Here is a 20,359-nt window from a genome sequence, read left to right on the forward strand (position 1 = left end):
ATTATTGGCAAGGCAATATACTTCTTTTGATCTCTTAGCTCAAAAGTTCTCTCATATAAAAATAAAATTTTATTTAGAGCTTTTTTGAGAGGGTTATTCGAGTAATTTAGTTATAAACTATTTATTTAACATTTGAGTACCTTAATGATGGTAGAATTGAATAATTTTAGTTTTGCCTTTTATTTAGTTTAGTTAGTTTTATCGGAAAGTTTAGTTATATTATAAGTTTTAAAAATTAGAATTCACATGATCTTGAATATATCTTCAAAAATATCTAATTCAAATATTAACTAAGATTCTTGTTGATAAGTAAATTTTTTGGAGATTTATCACTTATATTTTGCTATCATTAAATAAATTTGAGTAAAAGTGAAAAAAAAAATGTTTGAGAAAAATTTTAACTAAAATTTGGTAGAATGAAAGTTAAAATTTTTAAAATAACTTTGAAATAAATGAAATACATAAAATAAGTCATTATTAATATATTACATTATAAATTTTGAAAAAAATAAAATCAACTTAAATCAAATTTCACTTTCCAAAATTTTATCCATAGGGATTGTTTGGTTGGTTATTATTATTGGCATAGAAAAAAAATAAAAGTATTGATTATTATTTTATTTTATTTTATTTGTTGGTGTTTCATTTAAAGTAAATTAAATGCAAAGCATTTATATGGAGCTTTTTGGAATGCTTCTATATATCTATTTTTATGAATTTAGAATTCATTGAAATCCGATAGAAATCAATATGATCTAATTTGAAAAATTGGATTAATAAATAATAAATTATAAATATATGAGTCGATTTTATTGATGCAACCATCGACGATCGGATCCACAGCTCTCACATTCTTCCCTAAAATTTCTCCATTGCGTTGTACCTAATAAATTTTTCGGTTTTTCCTTCGGTGGTCAAGCCTGGTTTTTATTGTTTCCCGGGGTCAAACAATTTCATTAATATTTTGCTTCCACTCGCCTCACCGTTTCCCCTTTCCTCTTCGAGCCGGCGAGATCGTCCCGCCGTGGCGGCGCAGCTAAGAAGAAGAAGAAGGAAGTGATCTCCCTTTTCGTCCCCGGAACGAGAGAAATCGCAACTGATATGAGAGAGAATTCGATAGCCCACATGCCGCTACTTCGATCCCTGTGAAAACCTAATTCTCTGATAACCATGGCATCGCCGTCGTCCTCCATGAACCCACCGTCTCCCGCGCTCAAGACTTACTTCAAGTCTCCCGAGGGCAGATACAAGCTTCAGTACGAGAAAACTCACCCTGCTGGCCTTCTTCATTACTCTCACGGAAAATCGGTGTCTCAGGTGGGATTAGGGCTATGATTATGTGCTCTTATTAGTAATCTTGAAGGTTCTGATTTCGAATATGGTTTTTTATAGTTGATCATCGCATATCTCAAGGAGAAGTCAGCTTCCCAGGGGCCAAGCGCGCCTTCGACACCGAGCTCCAGCAGCGTGGTGAAATCGGCAGCGGCACGGCTTTTTGTTGGTGTTAATGGCAGCAAGACATTCTCTTATGGTGGCACAAACGGTGGGAGCAAGGTAGCATCTGGCACTAGCAAGTTCGGAGGGACTTTCGGAGCAGGATCGAGCAGTTCTCCTGTAGCTTCCAATTATGATGGCAAAGGGGCTTACTTAATCTTTAATGCTGGTGACACGTTATTCATCAGTGATCTCAATTCTTCAGACAAGGTTTATATATATATTTTTCTCAATTTAATTTATGCACTTTGTTTGCTAGAATCTCTGTGATACCATCTTCCACTTGATGAATTTTTTACAGGATCCGATCAAGGCCATTCATTTTAGCAGCTCGAACCCTCTGTGCCATTCATTTGATTCTGAAGCGAAGGATGGGCATGACTTGCTTATTGGGCTTCAGTCTGGAGACAGTGAGTTCAGATACCATGTTTTCAATATATGGTTGTCCATTTTTTATTTTTTATTTTAAATTTATATTCATTTTAAATAACTGAAATTTTGTTAAAATGTTTACAATGTTTGTATGCAATTCAAGTCTACACAGTGTCGTTAAGGCAACAACTACAGGATCTTGGTAAGAAGCTCGTGGGAGCTCAACATTACAATAAAGATGGCACAATCAATAGCAGGCATGCATTTCCTTCATTAAATCACTAGATGAAGTAATATATAGCTGAGGATACACTGAAATATTTATATTTACGTTAGAAAATTGGAGATTTATTTACTCGTTGGATTATTGAATTGGTGTGAAAATTTTCATCTTTGCATTATCAATACATTTTTCTTATTTGCCGCCATGCTCATATGTGAATCTTGTCATCTGAAATTGCAGTAAAAGGTATCAAATGGAATTTTCCCCCTCTGAGGTTATGTTTTCCAATGCAATGCTGTATGGGAATTGGGCAATTTTGACTGAGAAAGCTCTTTGCTTGCAGTAATCAAGTTGCCTTGTTTGGATTGTCAACTTGATTGGAAGTTGAATTATTCACTCTAATAGGATTGCTTGACAGGGAAGAGCTTAACTCTACCAAATAAAACTAAATGGAAATTCGGGTTCCAGAATTGCCATTATTACTGTGCAAGGGATTAGCTAGAGATTGTGAAATTTGATGTTTAACTAATTATAGTTTTATAGTTCCTTGATTGATATAGATTTAGGTGCAACACAATTGCTTCTGTTGTTGAGTGAGAATTGTACCTGAAATTTAATGTTGGGCTAATACTGCATGGTGTTGTGAAAGGTCTTCATCATGCTTCACTAAATTATGGCAGTTTGGATGAAAATTTAAGCAAAATTTTCACATTTTGCATTGTTTTAATGTCCTCCCTTGCGCTATATTTTATTTAAAACATTACTAGCTGTGATACCGTGTGTAGTGTGTGTTCACATGAATGGGAGGTGGAAAGTAAATATTTGCATTCATTTGTTTTGTATTATTATTGCTCAACTTCTTGTGTTAATATGGCATTAATATTGATCGTCACATTATTTTTCTAATTGTCATGTGGATAAATTTTACTGTCTGCAGTCGATGCACTTGCGTTGCTTGGGTACCAGATGGCGATGGCATTTTTGTTGTTGCTCATGCTGATGGAAACCTTTATGTCTATGAGAAAGTGGGTCATATTTGGAAGAACTATCTATTATGATTTTTTTAAAATAATTTAATGTGAGCTAATTACACATTTCTCTCTATCTAGAGCAAGGACGGGGCTGTTGACCCATCCTTTCCTGCTATCAAAGATCCAACTCAATTTACTGTTGCTCATGCACGGTCCAGTAGGGTAAGTTTGTTGGGTGTTTTCTCTATGTTAATAATTGCATATAGGCACATTCAATGTTTTTAAAATCAAATTAATTTTTGTGCATCTTGTTCCATTCCATTAATGTGAAAGGAATGTGATGGAAGGTCTCCAAAAATATTTTGTCTAAGTTGTCAATTAATGCCAAATCCTGCTTCAAGAAGTATAATTTTGAAGAAAGATTTTGAAAGGAAGCCTTAGGTTGTTAGATTTGAGGTTAATGATGAGGAACTCTGTAAGGTTTCAATCAAATTATTATTACATATTTGTTGAACGAGGAATAAAGAAGGATTGTCATAGGTGGGATGTTGATTATGTGGTTCATTGATGCAAGCAAGAAATTAGGAAAATACCCAATTTTTGCAAGAAAAAATAACACACTTTCTAGGTCACAAAAAAGATACTAAGACACTCTTGAAATAACAAAAAAATAGCAATTTTATAACATAAAAGGACACTTACAAACTTTTAAAACATAAACTCCTAAAACTGCATTTACATCGCTTGAGAAGAAAGATACAGGTGGAGTCGAACTTGCGGAGAAAAGGAGATAAGAAGTCCGGGACGACGGGAGGAGAAGCTCGCAAGCTTTCTGATACACCCTAGATTTCACCAATTTGTCTTTGCCCTAATTATTCTCTCAAGAGAAGAATTTGTCCACCAAATGCAAATAAAACATTCACAAGAGAAATGAGATGTAGGACAAGAACATTCGCATTGAAATCCAAAGATAAAACAAGATAAGTTGTCCACTTTGAGAAGGACAAGATCTCCCACAATAAACCCTAAAAAACAAGAGAAAACTAGAAAGAGACTTTTCTTTGCAAGATCCCCCAAAAAATGAACCCTTATCCCCCTTTCATACCACCACAACATCCCAACACATCCCTAAATTACCCCTCCCAATCCACCCTCCATCTCCCCTAAGGATGCCCCCCCCCCACCCCCCCCCCCCCCCCCCCAAAGGATGCCCCCCCCCCCCTCCTTAGCCGTTGGATCAAAAGGTGGGCCCATGGGCCCATGGCTGCCTCACCTGCTTCCTTCGGGAACGCACGCCCGCCCCCTCTCCGTCTGTAGACCCGCGTGGGTCTGGGCGGATGGACCAGGTGAACCGGTCCATCCAAAGCCGGTCCATCACTTTCCTAGATGAAGACGAAGAGAAGTGGAACAAGCTCGCAAGCTTTTCCAAGGATAAAAAAAAAAACCTCAGGCTTTTGGCTCCAAAAATTGCATCATAACATCCTTTTTAACATTACAAAACATCACCAATTTATAGAAGAAAATGGGGCAGCCAAGGGGTCCTTTTATCTTCATTTAATCCCATAAAAATATGGAATATAGAAGGCTAGAATAATTTCCAGAACAGCACCCAAAAAGTTAACACAGTAACCAGGTAAAGCAGCCACGGGAAAGCAACCAGGGGATAACCGAAGGGAGCAGCCAGGGGGAACGGAACAACCACCACAGGGAACTGGGTAAAGCAGCCAAGGCAGGATAAACCGAAGGTACACAGGGAAGGGGAAAGGAATAGGCAGCCAAGGGGAGAAGAACCAAAATGGGAAAACCGAAGAGCCAAAAGCAATGGGGAATGAATCAAATAATGACACTTTATGAGCTGAATAATAAGAAGAAGCTCATTAATGAGCTGACTTTAGTAGAAGCTAATTAATGAGCTGACTTTAGTAGAAGCTCATAAAATTTTCAACTTAACTTATTTTGACCCCTCCCCCTTGCCTACATCATTCATGAAGATGAACTACCTAAGATTTGATTGAGTTATAAGCAGGAATTTCTAGCAAGAGAAATAAAGAAATTTGATGGAAAGTGAGATCCATCTGTTGGTGTTGAAAAACATTTAGAAAAAAATATAATTAATTATTGTCATTCGAGCATAAAACAAAATGGTTCTTCTCTATAAGATGAAAGTATTAGTTTTTAGCAAGCTTATGTTGTAAAAGATGCATTGATATTGTGATTTATTTCATCAAACATTTAGGGGCTATTTGGTAGCAAGCTTTATGCAAGATCTAGGCAAGATTTATGCCAAATAGTAGAAACGACCATTTTAAATCCTACAGAATCTTAAATCCCATTTCTCCTTTGTTTTGACTTAAATATTGGATTTAGTAAATCTTGGGTGGATTTAATAAAACTGCAAGTCTCACGAACTCTTTTTCTTTACATGTAATTGCTTTTGTTAATGTTTTATCCAACAAGTTTCCGCCGTAGCTTCCTAGCTTCTTTGTAATCACAATTTGGGAATTTGTGGAGGAAGACAAGGGTTTCATATATATATATATATGAATTTATCATGTTTATTTGATTTATGAACTACTAACTAATGATTAATTATGATATTAACCAAAGCTAAATGTAATTTAATTAATTACTAAATATAGAATTGAAGAAAACTTTTATTAATTAACATTATTAAAATTCAATAAAAAATATATTTATACACACACAAACACATAATGTCATGGCATGATGTAATTGAGCAAAATCTGAATAGGCTGTAACTAGGAGTGCAAGCAAAATGAGTTGAGTTAAGTTCTTGTTTAATCGAGCCAAGCTCATTTAATTTATACTTAATTTGAACTTGCTCATTTGATGAGCTTGAGTTCTTCTCGAGTGAAAAATATGAGGCTTGAGATCGACTTGAATGATCAAGCTCAATAAGAAAGCTCGAGCTTAATTTGTTTTGGAGCTCGAATTTTTATTTTAATAATGGACAAGAAACAAGTAATTAAGCTAATATAAATGTCGACGTTTCAATAAATATTAATCAAGTTGACTAGTCGAACCAGGCCATACTCGAGCTCGAGCTAGTATAGTATATGAGCTCAAATTTAAGCTCGACTTGCAAGCTTGTTAGGGAGTCGAGTTCGAGCCAACCTGGTTCACTTACACCCCTAGCTATAGCTTCACAATCATCCATCAATTGCGTTGATAGAAATGAGAAAAAACAAAATAAGGATGTCAATTTTTAGACAATGGTGTTCAGAAAATATTAATATACATATGTGCGTGTGTTTTAATCAAGCAAATAAATTAATCTTAATAATTAATATGATATAATAAAAATTTATTATCTTAAGTTAATTAATATTATTATTTAATTTAATTTATATAAATATAAGTTGTTATTCAATTAGTTTAATAAATCACTAATAAATTATTCAATGTTTAATTAGATTAGGTTTGATTTAATTGTCTATTTAGTTACAAGTAATATAAATATAATAAGATATCTCAATCATATAAATCCTTAAATCCTGAGATAAGTAGCTAAAATAGTTTACTTGGATTTAATGCATATTATACCAAGTTTTTGGGATTTAACCCTCATAGGATTTAATAAATTTGGACTTACTAAATCCAAATTGCAACCAAACTGGCCTTTATATTTATAAGGATTTGATGAATTCTGCTTCAAATGTCACTCTAATCATATCTTTTGCCTGCATGTTTTGCGTTAATTTTTCTTTTTTGCGGTTTGGGGGTTGTTTTGTCGCTTGTCGAAAATGTTTGTGCTCTTTTCATTTATTCATCTAAAAAATTTCCTCATTTGTTCTTGATTTCCTTGAACTTGATCACAGAGCAATCCAACTATCAGATGGCATATTTGCCAGGGTTCAATTAATAGTATGTCATTCTCAATAGATGGCACATATTTAGCGACTGTTGGTAGAGATGGTATGAATTTGAATTGATACAAATTCCCCTTATTCTATTTTTCATTTTTTTTCAATATCTACCACTTTCATTTTCATCTTATTCTTTTAGGTTATTTAAGAGTATTTGACTACTACAAAGAGAGATTATTTTGTGGTGGAAAAAGTTATTATGGTGCGTTGCTTTGCTGTGCCTGGAGGTAATAGCATTCCATATTCTTTCTCTTGTTAAATATATTTCAATGACATTCAAGGATTTTGATATCATATGATCATGTTTATTTGGATCATTTGCGGAACAAGAATTTGCATCTTATCTTATCAGATGTTTTATAAACCATATATGCTACTTCATTCGATGAGAAAGCTGTATATGAGGTTGGGTCTAATACTTTACCATTTTTAAGTGCAATTGTTTTGTATTTACCCCAAAATTAGGGTTAATCTTGCTTGCCTAAATACACCTAGGACATAATTGACCAAGTTAGGACCTTTATCCTCAAATTTAGGCTTAAAAAGTAAGAACTTAAAGCCTTAGGAGGAAAGGAAAAGATGACAATAGTTGCTTAGCAGGAAAGGCAAAGGCAACACAGTAGAGGTGAGAAAGAAGCCAACAGGACTAGCAAAGAAATGGGATTAGCGTGCAAAATCACAGGAAATAGTGAAAATTGGTTGGTGAAAATAGCAAGATTCACATCAACAGAAACATTGTGAAGTTATAGGCTGTGAAATGGTTATCGGTGACAACAACATGAGGAGATAATAGTGAGTAGTACTTAGCAATTCTCATTATGGTAGTGATCCTAAACTTCGCATGTGCTGATTTGAATTCAATGGGTTGAGTTGATTGCATACTGTAATGAGATAGACCTATCAATTTGTTCAAAATATTAGTGAAAACACTGCATTCGTATACGAGTCGATATTTTAGGCATTGTTTTACACAATAACTAAAAATAAAATAGTGGTTATATTTTCTGTAATGTAATCAAGAAGTCCCAGGTTCAAGCTAGGAAACCACCCTTCTATGAATGAAGCAGTAAGGCTATGTACATTAATCCCTCAACAAACCTTTTATTGGCAATAGCTCCATACATTGGATGCACCTTACTCTTTTATTATGATTTATGTTTTTTTTAACATTCATGCAAAGATGAGAAATATGTTGGAAAAAAGTGTTTTAATGATCTAGTGTTTGTTAAGTCCAATCAAACTTTGAAAAGAACAATTAGTTTATGTTGTATTGATGAAAGTTGTAAATGGATAATTAGTAAAATTGTGGATGCTGGGGAGGATCATTTAATTAATTAAGACTTCCTTAGAGATGAGTTTGGGAGGTGCAAGGAGGAACTTTGAAAATTTTAGTTCTAATGGGAGGAGTAACAGAAGAGTAGCTTTATCCTCATTAAGTTATAGTATAAGAAAGTCTACAAATGCTTTTATTGTATTCAAGGAGGAGAGGATGATGAATAAGCAGAAGCAGAGGAAGGTTTGAAGAAGAATTTTTGCTAGAGGGAGAGAGAGAATATTTGAATAAAAGAATGCTGATTTTTCAATGAAGTTTGGGAAAATTTCTCTTAATCAAAATAAAGAAAATAATACAGATTAAAAATAGTTGCAATGGTGGAGAATCACAAAAATATAAGACAGCTAATTCCCATAGAAATAAACAAAATAAATTATAAAGTTTCTTTGGTAGCTGGAAAACGGATAGCTGCACTTTGACGATAGAAGCCTTCTTGCTGGAACCATTGAAAATTAAAAAAATGCAAGAAAGGTGATATCAAATCAAAGAACCTATCATCCTTAGTCTTATTAGAGAAACATTAAGCATTTTGTTCACTTCAATTAATTCAAATTGATGCTAAAAAGAAAATGTCCGAGCAATCAATGAAGTTCTTAATACATGTGTCCATTGGAGTAGGAAATAATTCTTTGACGTTTCTGACTCCCTTTTGAATATTGAACAACTTATGAAGTCTTCACTAAATCTTGCTAATAATCCAACAACTGAACGAAATGCAAAAATCATCTTAGGGTTAAGCTTTACATGTACAGCTATTAATTATATTGCGAAGACCCCACAGATTATGAAGAAGAGTTTGCTAACATTTTCCTTTGAAGATAAAATGCAAGCAAGAAAAGAAATTTTTTGTGGAACAAAAGGATTCCAAATCCAACAAAAAAATGATTTATTCATCCATCCAAAATAAAGGACGGATTATAAGGACTTAATTGAGAATATTCATTGCTACTTGGATATCATAAGTTGAATTGAAAGAAATTATATTGATGAATGGAAGAAGGGAAGAAAAATCGGCTGACTGTAAACTTTCCAATAAACAAATGAACGGTGACCTTCAAGCTAGTGAGAACTGGTAGAAAGTGTATCGCTTCTAGAATAAACAAAGAGGCTATAAAATGTTGTAACAAGATGAGCTTCATCCGTCCATATTTTTTTTTTAGCTTCATCCGTCCATTTTTTTTTTTAGCTTCATCCGTCCATATATTTCTCTAGAAATCAATATATTTCGCATTGGTAATGCTTCATTTATTATTGATAACGAAAGGCTGAATCACTCGTTTAACACCTTCAATAAAGTTTGACAACTTAAATGCTTCTTAAAACAGAAATTTAGGTGTTTGATTCCAAAAATATTATTTCCTAATTTTGCCAGCAAATGACAGACTTTTGATAAGAAAAGACATCCAAATCCACTTCATTAGACTAGGATCTTTAAATACATTTCTATTTCTTCAAGTTCCCAAGTTCAATAGCTATACTTCTAACTTGTTAACTTCAAGCATTTTCATCATTTTTTGCCTTCCAAAAGATGACAAAAATAATTGAAGGGGATGCAGGTTGGCACAGGTTTGATAAAAGTGAACGAGCAACCTTAGAAAGAAAGTTACCCTTCTAAGTGAAAGTTTAGATCAAAAGTTTTCATGAATAGGATTCCACAGGAAATTTTGAAGTCTTTTAGTCCCTGAGTTACGCCAAGGTACTTGACAGGAACCTTGTTAAGTAAACAACCCATTAAACTAGCCACTTCCATAATTAAGAAAACAGCTTTTGTCTCTACTAGCGCCTCATGTAAAACAGTGAATATTTTTTGTAAGTTAATCTTAAATCTAGAAACATTCTCAAACAAAAGGAGAATATTTTCGAGAGTGAGAGCTTGAGAAGTAGCTGCCCCACATAAGATTAGAGTGTCATCAGCATATTGAATACTTAAGATTGGGTTATGGTCCTTGTTATAAGAGCACTTGATGGGGACATCAGATCATTATGGAAAGTTTACCAGCGACGTGGCCGCCGATCTACGGCCACGATCTAGTCTTTATATTTTTGAGTCGATGTATTTTATTTTCATGCATTTTATTATTTGCTTATGTGTGTTTTATTATTTCCCGTTGTACCCCTTTTTATGGGAGTTGTCATGTGTAAGCCTAAGGGCATTTGTGTCATTTTATTTGGAGTCTTTTGTATGAGGCTATTTAAAGCCCCCTTTGTATTATTTTGAGGTAAGGAATGATTATCGAGATTTCTTCCTGCACTTGTGTTTTATGAGAGCTTTTGAGAGTTCTTAGAGAGCTTTGGAGAGATCCCTTGGAGAGGGAGATTGGCGCATCACCCACCAACCTTGGAGACAGCCGGGTTCGTGGTTTTACCTTCTTTATCTTATCATCACCTCATCGTCGAACTTCCCCACCCTCCACTTCTCACCGCCGGCCATCTCCCCGACCCTTCCCCTCTCCCAAACCTCACGGTCTCCCTTTACCTGAGAAACTCCCACCTTGCTGCCTACCATAACCCCATAAGCCGTCGGCCACAGCTCCTTGCCGCCGACCATTACCCTTCATTCCCCCTTTGATTTGTTTCCTATTTCGTTTTTGGTATATTTTGGAATACAATTGAATTTGAATTCAAAGTATTTGAATTTCAAAATACTTCCTAATATACTAATTCTATTTTAGGAAAGTATTTGAATGAGATCCCTTTGAGTATCTTCATTCAATTGGATTTAATTTTAAACTTTCCTAATCTTAGAGCTTAATTTAGGAAGCTCTAATTAATTCCCCTAATTGCTCCCTCCCACATGCATGCCGCCTGCCCCCTTTCCTATCCCATTAAGCTTTTGAATTATTTCCTAATCTAATCAGGAAATAATTTGAAATCAACCGTAAATCTCTCTTGACCGAATTTCTTATTCCTCCTGCTTGGGTTGATTGGTTTCCTAAGTGGACCAACATTTTAAGAAAGAAATCAATTCTTCCCTAATCCCTTCTCTGTTTGCCGCCCAACATCCGTCCCCCTCTCAGACCCGTCACCTCTCATCCCCCATCTCCACCTGATCTCATGAGGCTAAGTCTTGGGCTGCCTTGAAGTCCTTTCCTCCAGCCCTTTTTCTTCACATCCAAAATCTGAGAATTCCCTCAGATTTTTGGAAGTAAAGTCCGACCAAAATTTCAGATTTTGAGACCAATTCTTGGAAGAAGATCCCCAATCCATTAACAAGAAAGATCTATTTCACCTCGTGACTATTCAAGAGACGTATCTTATTTGCATCGAAGGGAGTCATGGACGGAGACATTGAAGACAACGAGTGACGGATCTCTACGTCCCCTTAAGCAAAGGTTCTCTCCTTTCTACTTGTACTCAATTTCTTCTAACTCTAAATTCTCAATCGGTTGATTGTAATCATGAAAGCTCTTTCACTTGCTTTTGCCAAACCTAGTCATTTGTAGGAATTGAGTGTAACCTTCTATGCATCCTACATCTCATTGTTAGATTAGGGATTAACTTGAAACTACTATTTTGTAATGCTTTATTTTCTTAGTTATCTTGAATGTTCAAAATTTGGCGCATGTGATTTAGCCTATGCAAGATCAACTCCCTCAGTGTTTGACTCGCCGTGAATAATTGCTAGTAAATTTAAATCCGAACTTATTCTAATCAACGAGTTGTGCAAAGCCTAAGTGAAACATAAACATCGCTTCTAAGTAGTCCTGCATCATCTGGTATCAGAGCATGGCATGCTCTTGCATGTTTTAGGATTCCTGGTAGTTTTACTTTGCATTGCATCTTTGCAATTTAGCATTTGGGCAATTGGTAGTTTGCTATCCTCTATTTTTCCACTTGCATTTGGCATCATTTTGTGCGTGTTTTCATTTTGTTTTGCTGTCCTTTACATCTTAGTCTTGTTAGGAGTCCCGTAGTAACTTCTAAATGGACCCGGAACAACTAGGAAGAACCTTAGACTTGTTGGTAGGTCAAATGAACAATATTAGCCAGCAACTCAAGGAAAACCAGGCGGATCTAGCTGAGCTTCGTAGGAATACCACCGAGAGATTCGATACACTTGAGCGAGCTAGAGACCACCCTACTCCCTACACCCCATCTAGATCACCTTCTATGTATGGGGATGAAACCTACCCGGATGAGAGGCCACATCGGGCCAATCATCAAGCTCCCTACCATGGACATGATCCACGTCATGATCCTGATTTGGATGAGAGGCATCACCGTGACAATCATCGTACTACCTACCACAGCCATGATCTTGATGCACCACTTATGAAAAACATTAAGGTTGATGCTCCTACCTTTGATGGCACTCTCGATCTCCAGCTCTTCTTGGACTGGATCAAAGGTATGGACAGCTTCTTTAAGTGGTATGATATTTCTGAGGCCAGGAAGGTTAGTTTTGCTGTCATGAAGCTTACGGGTAGGGCGAGTCAGTTTTGGGCAAATTTAGAGAGTCTTAGGGAGGATAGGAATGAGTACCCTATTGTAGACTGGTTGTCCATGAAGCGGGAACTCAAACAGAAGTACTTGCCCTCGTCGTACTTCCCCCGCCTATTGGACAGGTGGAATAGGTTGACCCAAGGCAACAAACCAGTGAAGGAGTACATCGCCTCGTTTGATGACTTCTTGATTAGATGCAAAGGGGAGACCTCTACCACCCCCGCGCAAATCTTATCTATGTTTCGAACCGGGTTGCGTGAGGATCTACGCAATGAGTTGTTTGCCCGGAACGTCACTACACTGGAGAATGCCTACAGCTTAGTGCTTGATCTAGAGGAGTCCCGTTCTCAGCACCCGAGTCGTTCCCATGATTCTAGGCCCTCGTATCTTATTACTGAGATCATCGGGAAAGACATCAGCATATTGTCCTAAAATAGGTTGTACCTCCTCAGGAATGGGCTCGTCAGATTCAGTGGAAATCTCACGGCCTCGGGTGCTGAGAACGGGATACTACTCGGTATTGGAACTCGGTATTGCTCGGTGCTACTCGGTACCGAGCGGTATTGGAACTCAGTATTGCTCGGTATTGGAACTTGGTACAGCTCGGTATTGGAACTTCGTATCGCTCGGTATTGTAACTCGGTACCGCTCGGTATTGCTCGGTATAGAGGGGTACCGAATGGTACCAATCGGCACCGAGAAGCTAAAACATGCTTGGTATCGCTCGGTATCTTTCCATAAAAATAACTTTAAAAATAAACAACACTTCAAAATTACTCTTAGAAAATATTTTTGTTTCGGGGGCGCTGCCCCCTAAAATCCCCGCACCCTTGACCCTGCGACCAACCTGCCAGGGGGCAGCGCCCCCTTGGACCCCCGGCAGATTCGCAACATATCTACACTTTCACTTAAATTTTTTCATGTTTCAAATTCATATGTTTTAATTTGTATAGATCCTTTGTAGGATAATGAGCTCTAGTGGAGTAGGAATTAGTTCTGATGATCGTCCATCAGAAATCAATATTGAAGATAACAAACTTCTATGGGGTTATGTTACAAAAATAGGTAAAACATCAGAAGGGAGAGGCAATATTGCATTCAAATGCAATTTTTGTAATGCAACATACAAATGATCATATTATAGAGTGAAAGCTCATTTGTTGAAGATTAGTGGTCATGGAATCAAAGTTTGCCCGAAGATAAGCTCATCACAAATGGCTGAATTACAAAGAAAAATCAGTGAAGTTGAGCAAAGGAGTAAAAAAGAGCTTCCAAAATATATTCCACTTCTAAGCACTCATACTTCATATCCTTCATCATCTTCTTCAATTAGATGTGATGACAGTACTGTAAACAAAGTGCCTTTTCGAATGGAGGGATTTGAATAAAAAAAAAAAAAACATGTTGTAGATAGTGCTTTGGAGAAAGCATTTAATTTACAAATGAGAGAACAACTAGACATGGAAATAGCTAGAATATTTTACTTAGTTGGACTTCCTTTTAACCTAGCAAGGAATCCACATTACAAGAATGCCTTTACATATGCATGCAATAACAATCTTGCAGGATACGTGCCACCATAATATAATATCATTAGAACGAAGTTGTTGCAAAGAGAGAGGGACAATATTGAGAAGTTGCTCGAGCCTACTAGAGGAGTTTGGAAGGAAAAAGGAGTTACTTTGGTTTGTGATGGGTGGACAGATCCACAAAGAAGATCACTTATCAACTTCATGGCTGTAACAGAGAGCTATCCTATGTTTATCAAAGCTGTAAACTGTGAAGGACAGTACAAGGATAAGTTCTTCATTTCTAATTTAATCAAAGAAGATATCATGATGGTGGGGCCTTCAAACATCATTCAGTTCATTACTGATAATGCACCTGTTTGTAGAGCTGCAGGTCTACTTGTAGAGCAAGCATATCCTCATATTTTCTGGACATCATGTGTTGTGCATACGCTTAATCTTGCTTTGAAGAACATTTGTGCAGCTAAGAATACCGAGGCAAATGAAATCACCTATAATGAATGTCATTGGATCACAATGATTGCTGGAGATGCAATTGTAATTAGAAATTTTATTATGAATCACTCCATGAGACTCTCTATGTTCAATGATTTCTCTAATTTAAAGATGCTTGCAGTTGCTGAAACTCGGTTTGCCTCAGTAATAGTGATGTTGAGAAGATTCAAAAAAATAAAAAATGCTCTTCAAGCTATGGATCTTTAAGTATGATTGTATGGGTGGGGAGTGATGGGATCGAATAGAGATGTAGTACATCATGAACGAGATCACATGAACAGACCCCATATATTGAGCTACATGTGTTTGAGAGGTAGCTGATAGCATAAGTCTTTTGCTTACATCTCTTTATGAGATGTGGGATTCATGCTAGCCAAAGTTAAAAGAAATTATTATAGACAATGAGAGAGGCACTGTTCATGAAGACTCAAGCTTTTGGGATGGTTGTTTATACCCTCATTCTAGAAGTAGGTGGAGCAAATGATAACACACCTTTTACATTGCTTAGCTCACTTCATAATCCAAGGTAAATTTCAAATTTTTTTCATTAATATGAATTCACAAATTTGTTGTTTTGGGTATTTCGACGATTTTTTTCATTATTTCATTTTATATTTTTGAAGATATTTCACTAAAGAATGCGGCTTCAGAGGTCATCTCAAGAGTTGTCTTCCATAAGAAAGTTTAGAAAATTCAAATCATGAGGAAAGAACATGTTTGAAGCGTTATTTTCGCAAATTTGAGGCAGGAGAGAAATAAGTTCAATATTGAGCTTGCTAAATTTTTTGGTTATTTTAAAGGACTTTGGTGAATAAAAGAGTCAATTGCGTGATATGGTGGGACTATTGATCCGAAATATGTGGTGGATTATGACATGGAGCGTTTCAGTGCTTGGCCAAGTTTCATCCTCATCCTGTTGTGAAAGAAATTGGAGCACATACTCATTCATCCAATCAATGAAGAGAAATAAAATTACTCCATAACGGGCTGAAGATTTAGTTTACGTGCATACAAACCTTCGACTTCTCTCAAGGAAAACTCCAACTTATATGGAAGGAGACAACAGGATGTGGGATGTTGCTGGAGATGGATTTGAATCTCTTGAGGATATGGGAATATTAGAAATTGCTAATATTTCACTTGATGAGCCTGAATTAGAAGCTATGATATTTATTGAAGATGATATAGAAACTCAAAGACAAACCACTGAAGAAGCTAATCCTATCATTCCGTCTATTGAATAGTTGAACCCGTCTATTGAATAGTTGAAATTTCATGTGCTTGGCAATTTATCTTCTTGTTTTTGTTATTGTACTAGACATTTCAATATTTAATGCTTACTTTTATTTCAATTTTTTTTGTCATTTCAAATATTACACTTTGATTACTTTATTAATTTTTATGTATTATTTATATATTATAATGCCGTATCCGTATCCTATATTTTTAAGAATTGGCGTGTCCCGTATCAGTATCGTGTCGTATCCGTATCGCCGTATCCATATCGATGCAACATAGCTGTTTACCCACTTCATCAACAATGACTTGAGAGCTTTTATTGCTGATGCTATCTTTGATCCAAGAAATAAAGAGGGTGAAAATCTGCCCATTAGAACCAAATATAAATCTCCAATTGCAGCTTTCAAACTACTTTTGAAGTTCACCATGAAGATGAATTTATTCAATTTCTTATCATGGGTGTTGTGGATAGTTTTATGGGATGCAAAAAATATCATCAAGAATACATCGCTCGGCAACAAAGGAACCTCAGTAATATCAATCAACTTAGATATAAAAGGATTTAATCTATTGTCTAGGAAAGCTTTTGAATGCAACATTTAAAATACTTGTGAGCTTGAAATCTTTAACAATTCCACAATTGTGTTTCTTAGATACAAGACGAATGAAAGCCGAGCTAGGTCTACAGAATGAAGCATTACCCAGGAAAATATCATTGAACATGAACATACGATCTAAAAAAATGACTTGACGAATTTAATAGAACAGTCAATTAGGGTTGGAGAGCGTTTATTTCTTCAATAAGAAAGGAAAATCAAGAGAACTGAGAGAAGAAGAAATAAGTTTGAAAAGGTATAAAGCGTGTTGAAGTCCAAAGCATAAATTTACAGCGTATTATTGTTAAAGAACCATTTGAAGGATATTGGAAGGCCTTATAAATATTCCAATGGTAGAGAGAATTTGATTGTTATCTTTATATTATGAATAAGATTGATCCTCATCCCATTTTAAATATTATCACTTTTTAGGTACCAATTAACTTTAACCTTTTGATACTGATGTATCTCTTATTTCATTTCATTGAAAAGCCACTTCTTACCTTGCTCATATTTTTTAATATCTTGAGTGCTGCAAATACAATTCTCAGCTTTAACCTCAGTAGAATCAAATTTACAGAAATTCATTTATTTTAATCTTTCGGATTAAGCAAGGACTTCTTTTTTTAAGACGATATTTAACATCATCTCCTTCAACATGTAAACCATTCAACCAATCGATAATTATCTTCCTAAAGCCCTCCTTAAGAAACTACCCATTCTCAAAGCAAAAATAGAGAGATTTAAATGAAGGTGTATCATTAAAATTTAAGATAATAGATCAATAACTATTGAGCATCGTTTGAATGCAATTTGGAAAAGATTCCTCACTGCAAGGAGAAAGAAATAAACGATTCACTTGGCAAAATTTTCTTTCTTTTTTATTTGTAAAGTAAATTTAGGAATATTCACTAGATTAAATTCACTGATAAGGCCAATCAAGATCTCAGGACACGTGGAACTTCTCATAGAATTTTCATTTTGAGAAATGGCACGGTAAATTCGACACAGATTTTATTATTAAATCATTTCTTTAAATAGTTGTAATATCTAGAATTTGATGGTTGAGTTCTAGATATGATATTCAAATCAGCTACATACTACATTATTCTTTCTCAATTTCAATTGAATTTTTTTGAAACTCATTTCTTGAAGTATCATGTTTCGTTATTAATATAGGATATGTTATTATGTTTGTTGGAAATTCTTATGTAATATAGTTTTGAAATTTGTATACTATACTTATGTAGATAATACAAGTAATGATGGAGTCTTAGGCCTTGTTTGAGACAACTTTTTAAAACAGTTTTTTAATACAAAAATTTCTTAAACTATTAGGATTTTGTGTTAGAAGCTGCTTCAAAAAGCTGTTAGAAAGCGGTCCCAAACCAAGCCTTAGGCTTCGTTTGGAACGACTTTTTTTATTACTTCTTAAAATAGTTTTTTAGTACAAAAATTAAAATTTTTGTACTGGAAGTTGCTTAAAAAATAATAAGAAAATGGTCCGAAACGAAGCTTTAGTTAACAAAAGCACCACTCGACATCCCATTGTATTTTGTGCTCTGAAACATTGTTCCTCTAATGTTTTCTCTGAACTTCCCTTTTTTGTTGCCATTTTTTTTTCATTTCTTTGTTTGCTTTTCCTTAAGTGAGTATCTACCATTTTCAAATTTCTGGTGTTCTAATTTTGGTTCAATGGAGAATTTCCAGGAATCTAATCTTCTCTATATTTTGGCTGCATGTTGTTTCTAGCCCTGATGGGAAATACATATTAATTGGTGGTGAAGATGATCTCGTACAAGTCTGGAGCATGGATGCTCGAAAAATAGTTGCTTGTGGGGAGGGACATAATTCATGGGTAAATCTTACCTCAAATTTTATTAGTTGTCATCTTCTATAGTCCTCACTAGTAAGCCGATCTAACAGGTGAGCGGTGTTGCTTTTGATTCTTATTGGTCGGCTCCAAATTCTGATGGGAATTCTGATGGAACAGCAGAAAATGCTATGTACCGTTTTGGATCTGTTGGTCAGGTATTTGAATAATTAATTAAGTTATTTTAATTAAACTAACAAATATGAATTGTATTAACTATGCATGCTTTGACTTTACCACTAAAGATATGTCTTTCAATCATTTAAATTTCTTTAAAATGAGTGCATTATTGACATATTATAATTTTTTTCAAAATATATCCATCTTTAAGCATATTGTGTGGTATATTGCAAAATAATAAGAAGATATTTAAATTTGTTGTTCAAGTGTGCATAAAACAGCGGCCTTCCGAGGACCCGGTTAGGAAAGTAGATGTATTAGATTTGACTTATATTAAGAAAGGTAGAGGCAGACCTAAAAAGACTTGGTTAGAAAATATTAGAAATGATCTCTCTATTAGATTTAAACGAGAATTTGATTTTTAATAGGACACGGTGGAGAAAAATTATTCATGTAGCCGACACCCCACGTAGTGGGATAAAGGCTTGATGTTGTTGTTGTTGTTATAAGTGTGCATAAGGCTTTATTTCATTTTTAGGATACTCGTCTACTTCTATGGGACCTCGAAATGGACGAAATCGTTGTGCCACAACGATATAATCCTCTTGGCGGCTCGCCCACCCTTAGCAGTGGAAGCCATTCTTCTGCTCACTGGGATTCCGCACCTTCTATAGGCACCCTTCAGCCACCGCCGAGCATGCGGGATGTGCCGAAGCTCTCCCCTCTCTCCGCCCACCGTGTACATGTGGAGCCTTTGTCTGGTCTAATATTTACCAGAGAATCAGTTGTTACTATTTGCCGTGAAGGCCACATCAAAATCTGGGCGAGGCCTGGGGATGGCGATGTAAGCGAAGCAAACTCTGATAGTGGCTTCACAACGGCTACTGCCAAAGATAGGCATGTTGCAGCCCCTTCCGTGAAGGTAAATGGTTCCAGTTATAAGCTATCGGCATCGAATTTTATAAGGAATTAGAGAGTTGTTGGCTGGATTTTCTGGTTGAATGTTGTAGGCAAAGCAGCCTGAGCAGCTCTTTTATTATTATTATTATTATTGTTATTATTTTGGAAAGGCTTCTCTTGATTATGTCAGTGTGGCCATTTGTGTGGCTATAGAGAATAAGCCATATGCTTCTGTATAGATACAATCATTTTATACGTCTTCTCGCTGAAATGTATAGGAGCCGAGCATTTTTAGTGCTTTATGATATGATTAGAAGCCAAAATGGACGCTTGTTTTGATATTTGTTGTGTACATTTTTGCTGTTGGGAGGAAATTATGTTAGGTTATCTTGATGGAATTTGAATTAAGAAGAGTTTAATTACAGATTAATATGAATTTTTATAGTATGGATATTATTAATGTTAATGTAAATTTAAGGACAATCAGGATACTAATTGTGTCAGAACGTTATGATGTAAATTTTTTTTGCATTGTTAACAGTGGAAAGTTTATTTGGCTGTTATGCAATAATGTTGAGGCTATAAACCAATCTTGATCTCCGCATTAGATTGATTTAAGGCAGATTTTCATTTTTTTTTTCATGTCAGTAGTCACAATCTTATTGGATTATTATATTTCATTATAATTTTATAAATATTTTTTTAGTTAATTATTAATAATGCTTGACAAAATGCATCATATAAATCATAAGGCTTGAAGATTTTTTTTATTTTTTTTTTTATTTTTTATAATTTTGAATAAGATCACCTTCAACTCTTTGATGTTCAATTCAGATTTCAAATGGTCCTTTCATGAGAAATTATTTTGTGCAGACACTGGATGG

The 20,359-nt window shown here is 35.3% G+C and overlaps 1 protein-coding gene across 1 annotated transcript; it reads left to right on the forward strand.

Moving 5' to 3' along the window:
• The first annotated feature begins 828 nt into the window (after positions 1–828).
• Positions 829–19,849, forward strand: LOC110109421 (WD repeat-containing protein 20-like). The gene is made up of 11 exons (XM_020840487.2): positions 829–1,317; positions 1,393–1,704; positions 1,796–1,904; positions 2,030–2,123; positions 3,027–3,114; positions 3,199–3,282; positions 6,900–6,996; positions 7,087–7,174; positions 18,335–18,440; positions 18,509–18,613; positions 19,114–19,849. Exons 1-11 carry the CDS (start codon positions 1,171–1,173, stop codon positions 19,546–19,548), a joined length of 1,665 nt encoding a protein of 554 aa, XP_020696146.1. The 5' UTR covers positions 829–1,170; the 3' UTR covers positions 19,549–19,849.
• The last annotated feature ends 510 nt before the right edge of the window (positions 19,850–20,359 follow it).

The sequence above is a fragment of the Dendrobium catenatum genome, unplaced genomic scaffold (assembly GCF_001605985.2).
Source record: "Dendrobium catenatum unplaced genomic scaffold, ASM160598v2 fragScaff_scaffold_537, whole genome shotgun sequence".
NCBI classification, from domain to species: Eukaryota; Viridiplantae; Streptophyta; class Magnoliopsida; order Asparagales; family Orchidaceae; genus Dendrobium; species Dendrobium catenatum.